We start from the raw sequence: 6,112 nt of genomic DNA on the forward strand, positions 1-6,112 counted from the left end.
ATGGGACGAGGGGGTGTGGGTGGTAATGAGACGAGGGGGTGTGGGTGGTAATGAGACGAGGGGGTGGGGTGGTAATGGGACGAGCGGGGTGTGGGTGGTAATGGGATGAGGGGGTGTGGGTGGTAATGGGACGAGGGGGTGTGGGTGGTAATGAGACGAGGGGGTGTGGGTGGTAATGAGACGAGGGGGTGTGGGTGGTAATGGGACGAGGGGGGTGTGGGTGGTAATGGGACGAGGGGGGTGTGGGTGGTTATGCACTGCTGTTTGATTTGCAGTCCTTGCTGTGAATTATAGTGCAGCATGTTGTGGGCTGTATGGAAGCTGGACAAAATGAATTGACAACCTAAATCATTTCTGTGTGTATACAGGTGACATCCATAAGGGATCATAGCTTTCACCTGGATTCACCTGGTCAGTCTGTCATGGAAAGAGCAGGTGTTCATAATGTTTTGTTAACTCAGTGTATAGTTTCTCATGGAAGCCTGCAGTACCCCAGTTGGCCTTCAACTTGAGTTACTTAAATGAGAGGGGGCAGCACTGAGATAGCCTGCATGTTATGTCTAATGGCAGCCTGCAGTACCCCGGTTGGCCTTCAACTTGAGTTACTTAATGAGAGGGGGCAGCACTGAGCTAGCCTGCATGTTATGTCTAATGGCATCCTGCAGTACCCCAGTTGGCCTTCAACTTGAGTTACTTAATGAGAGGGGGCAGCACTGAGCTAGCCTGTAACGTCACTTCCTGGAGGAGTTCAAACTGTCTACATAAATCTCCCACATGAGACACCATCTCAACTGACTTCAGTTGGCTTCAATTCACATAGGAATTAATGTCATGTGATTGAGGTCTTTGTCCATTCATATGGGCCAGAATCCATGGAAGAACAGGAAGTTACCAGTTGTCCTTGACTGTGTGTCATTTGTTTTTCTCCAGGGTCGTCTGAGGTTCAGGTTGTTGGACCGGCTGACCGAGTTGATGCCTTAGCTGGTGATGACATCATTCTACCATGTTCCCTGAAACCCAATATTAGTGCTAAGGACATGCTAGTGCAGTGGACAGGATTGTACCTGAAAACAAGAAACGTCCATCTTTATCGTCAAGGTCGAGACTCCAATGAGGATCAGTTTCCATCCTACAGGGGAAGGACATCAATGTTTCATGAAGAACTGAAGAACGGCAACGTCTCCTTAAAGCTGACCAGAGTTACTCTCTCTGATACTGGAAGATACAGGTGCCTCATTCCAACACTGACCAGCCAGGTGAAGGAAACCACCGTTCAACTCTTTGTTGGTGAGTCATGAATACTGGAGATGTGATCAGAGGTTGTATTGGTAAATCTGGCTAAATGATTGGCTGCTAAAATATCAACATGTCTTCCTCCCTCATCATTCCTTCCTCTGTTATAGATCATGTATTCAGCTGGTCTTCCTCCATGTATTCAGCCGGTCTTCCTCCCTCATCACGTATTCAGCCGGTCTTCCTCCCTCATCACGTATTCAGCTGGTCTTCCTCCCTCATCATGTATTCAGCTGGTCTTCCTCCCTCATCATGTATTCAGCTGGTCTTCCTCCCTCATCAGTCCTTCCTCTGTTATAGATCATGTATTCAGCTGGTCTTCCTCCCTCATCATGTATTCAGCTGGTCTTCCTCCCTCATCATGTATTCAGCTGGTCTTCCTCCCTCATCATTACTTCCTCTGTTATAGATCATGTATTCAGCTGGTCTTCCTCCCTTATCATGTATTCAGCTGGTCTTCCTCCCTTATCATGTATTCAGCTGGTCTTCCTCCCTCATCATGTATTCAGCTGGTCTTCCTCCCTCATCATGTATTCAGCTGGTCTTCCTCCCTCATCATGTATTCAGCTGGTCTTCCTCCCTCATCATGTATTCAGCTGGTCTTCCTCCATCATCAGTCCTTCCTCTGTTATAGATCATGTATTCAGCTGGTCTTCCTCCCTCATCATGTATTCAGCTGCTCAGCACACAGCCTTTACAACACACTCCTCACACGTCAAAACCTCCCACAGTCACACTGTCTGTGTCCCAATATTCCTACTACCTACTGTTGACTCACTGGTGGTGTCCCAATATTCCTACTGTTGACTCACTGCTGTGTCCTAATATTCCTACTACCTGCTGTTGACTCACTGGCTGTGTCCCAATATTCCTACTACATACTGTTGACTCACTGTCTGTGTACTAATATTCCTACTACCTACTGTTGACTCACTGGTGGTGTCCCAATATTCCTACTACCTACTGTAGTGTCCCAATATTCCTACTGTTGACTCACTGGTGGTGTCCCAATATTCCTACTACCTACTGTTGACTCACTGGTGGTGTCCCAATATTCCTTCTACCTACTGTAGTGTCCCAATATTCCTACTGTTGACTCACTGGTGGTGTCCCAATATTCCTACTACCTACTGTTGACTCACTCTGTGTCCCAATATTCCTACTACCTGCTGTTGACTCACTGGTGGTGTCCCAATATTCCTACTACCTACTGTTGACTCACTGGTGGTGTCCCAATATTCCTACAACCTACTGTTGACTCACTGGTGGTGTCCCAATATTCCTACAACCTACTGTTGACTCACTGGTGGTGTCCCAATATTCCTACAACCTACTGTTGACTCACTGTCTGTGTCCCAATATTCCTACTACCTACTGTTGACTCACTGTCTGTGTCCCAATATTCCTACTACCTACTGTTGACTCACTGTCTGTGTCCCAATATTCCTACTACCTACTGTTGACTCACTGTCTGTGTCCCAATATTCCTACTACCTGCTGTTGACTCACTGTCTGTGTCCCAATATTCCTACTACCTACTGTTGACTCACAGTAGTTACAATGTACTGATAGTCATACATTCTATAGAGAATGTAATATATAGTCAATAGCATTGTGCTGCTTTGCTAATTGATTTGTCCAAGGCTTTTTCACAGTGAATTATTGCTGCAGGGTTCTATTCTGTTCATGACTTCTGACCATCTTTCTGTTACTACTGGAGTGCTGCAAGGTTCTGTTAACTGGAGTGCTGCATGGTTCTGTTAATACTGGAGTGCTGCAGGGTTCTGTTAATACTGGAGTGCTGCAGGGTTATGTTAATACTGGAGTGCTGCAAGGTTCTGTTAACTGGAGTGCTGCATGGTTCTGTTAATACTGGAGTGCTGCAGGGTTCTGTTAATACTGGAGTGCTGCAGGGTTCTGTTAATACTGGAGTGCTGCAGGGTTCTGTTAATATTGGGTTGCTGCAGGGTTCTGTTAATACTGGAGTGCTGCAGGGTTCTGTTAATACTGGAGTGCTGCAGGGTTCTGTTAATACTGGAGTGCTGCAGGGTTCTGTTAATATTGGGGTGCTGCAGGGTTCTGTTAATACTGGAGTGCTGCAGGGTTCTGTTAATATTGGAGTGCTGCAGGGTTCTGTTCATACATTGCTGATGAAAGGTCCCTCTATATGCAGATGACACCATCTATAGCCCTGATCCCACACTAGATCAGGAAGTGTTTAATGTTGTTGACTAGGTATTTGTCAAATAGCAGGAAGTGTTTTTTTGTCCATCATCACTTCTTTCAGATCAAATTGGTCCAAATTGCAGAGAAAATCTAACTAATGGTATTGATCAAGATCAAGAAAGCAGCCTCAGATAAACACTTACCAAACAAGCATCATCACTACCTGCTCATCAACCCTGCCTCAGATAGTCAATTATCAAAACAAGCATCATCACTACCTGCTCATCAACCCTGCCTCAGATAGTCACTTATCAAAACAAGCCACTAGAGGTGATGTCATCATGTACGGATGTCTTTTAATCATCATTATAATAAATGGAAATACTCTACATGACCAAAGGTATGTGGACACCTGCTCATCTACCCTGCCTCAGATAGTCATTTATCAAAACATCTAACCAACACTAGACACTCTACCATGCTGCTGTTAGATTGGTAACCAACACTAGACACTCTACCATGCTGCTGGTAGATTGGTAACCAACACTAGACACTCTACCATGCTGCTGTTAGATTGGTAACCAACACTAGACACTCTACCATGCTGCTGTTAGATTGGTAACCAACACTAGACACTCTACCATGCTGCTGTTAGATTGGTAACCAACACTAGACACTCTACCATGCTACTGTTAGATTGGTAACCAACACTAGACACTCTACCATGCTGCTGTTAGATTGTTAACCAACACTAGACACTCTACCATGCTGCTGTTAGATTGGTAACCAACACTAGACACTCTACCATGCTGCTGTTAGATTGGTAAACAACCTTAGACACTCTACCATGCTGCTGGTAGATTGGTAACCAACACTAGACACTCTACCATGCTGCTGTTAGATTGGTAACCAACACATCCAGGTTGGTGCCACCCCCCCTTGGGTTGTGCCGTGGCGGAGATCTTTGTGAGCTTTCAGGATGGTAGGTTGGTGGTTGAAGATATCCCTCTAGTGGTGTGGGGGCTATGCTTTGGCAAAGTGGGGGGTGTTATATCCTGCCTGTTTGGCCCTGTCTGGGGGTATCATCGAATGGGGCCACAGTGTCTCCTGACCCCTCCAGTCTCAGCCTCCAGTATTTATGCTGCAGTAGTTTGTGTTGGGGGGCTAGGGTCAGTTTGTTATATCTGGAATACTTCTCCCGTCTTATCCGGTGTCCTGTGTGAATTTAAGTATGCTCTCTCTAATTCTCTCTTTCTCTCTCTCGGAGGACCTGAGCCCTAGGACCATGCCTCAGGTCTACCTGGTCTGATGACTCCTTGCTGTCCCCAGTCCACCTGGCCCTAGGAACATGCCTCAGGACTACCTGGTCTGATGACTCCTTGCTGTCCCCAGTCCACCTGGCCCTAGGACCATGCCTCAGGACTACCTGGCCTGATGACTCCTTGCTGTCCCCAGTCCACCTGGCCGTGCTGCTGCTCCAGTTTATTATTATATGACCCTGCTGGTCATCTATGAACATTTGAACATCTTCCTACTACCTGCTGTTGACTCACTGTTTGTGTCCCAATATTCCTACTACCTGCTGTTGACTCACTGTCTGTGTCCCAATATTCCTACTACCTGCTGTTGACTCACTGTCTGTGTCCCAATATTCCTACTACCTACTGTTGACTCACTGCTGTGTCCCAATATTCCTACTACTTGCTGTTGACTCACTGTCTGTGTCCCAATATTCCTACTACCTACTGTTAACTCACTGCTGTGTCCCAATATTCCTACTACCTGCTGGTGACTCACAATAGTTACTATGTACTGATAGTAATACATTCTGTTGCAATCTCCTGCTGGTCATCTATGAACATTTGAAAAACTTGACCATGTTCTGTTATAATCTTCACCCGGCAGAGCCAGAAGAGGACTGGTCACCCCTCAGAGCCTGGTTCCTCCGGTTTACACAGTATAGCCAGTAGAGGACTGGTCACCCCTCAGAGCCTGGTTCCTCTCTACCCAGTACAGCCAGAAGAGAACTGGTCACCCCTCAGAGCCTGGTTCCTCTGGTCTACCCAGTACAGCCAGTAGAGGACTGGTCACCCTCAGAGCCTGGTTCCTCTGGTCTACCCAGTACAGCCAGTAGAGGACTGGTCACCCCTCAGAGCCTGGTTCCTCCGGTCTACCCAGTACAGCCAGTCGAGTGCTGGTCACCCCTCAGAGCCTGGTTCCTCCGGTCTACCCAGTACAGCCAGTAGAGGACTTGTCACCCCTCAGAACCTGGTTCCTCTCTAGGTTTCTCCCTAGGTTCCTGCCTTTCTAGGGAGTTTTTCCTAGCCAACGTGCTTCTACACCTGCATTGCTTGCTGTTTTGGGTTTTAGGCTGGGTTTCTGTACAGCACTTTGAGATATCTGCTGATGTAAGAAGGGCTTTATAAATAAATTGGATTTGATCACTGTATATCAACATTAGACACTCTACCATGCTGCTGTTATATTGGTAACCAACACTAGACAACACTACACTACACACAACACTAGACTACGTTTAGTACTTTAATCATTCATTATACATGGCACATAAACTAATAATCACTATTTAGTTACGTTTCAGGGTGGGATTCTTTAATCATTACCTTTAAGCATATAATTCCCTTATCAATCC

General features: G+C 46.3%; 1 protein-coding gene across 1 annotated transcript in view; it reads left to right on the forward strand.

Annotated features, from left to right (window-relative positions):
• Positions 1-4,766, forward strand: part of LOC112239595 (myelin-oligodendrocyte glycoprotein-like) — a 44,350-nt gene extending 39,584 nt beyond the window's left edge. The window contains exons 2-3 of the mRNA XM_042327981.1: positions 931-1,287; positions 4,727-4,766. Coding sequence (XP_042183915.1) covers positions 931-1,287; positions 4,727-4,740 — 371 coding nt within the window. The 3' untranslated portion in view covers positions 4,741-4,766. The remainder of the gene's footprint in view (positions 1-930; positions 1,288-4,726) is intronic.
• Positions 4,767-6,112: the final 1,346 nt, after the last annotated feature.

This window comes from Oncorhynchus tshawytscha, linkage group LG10, assembly GCF_018296145.1.
Source record: "Oncorhynchus tshawytscha isolate Ot180627B linkage group LG10, Otsh_v2.0, whole genome shotgun sequence".
Lineage (NCBI taxonomy): Eukaryota > Metazoa > Chordata > Actinopteri > Salmoniformes > Salmonidae > Oncorhynchus > Oncorhynchus tshawytscha.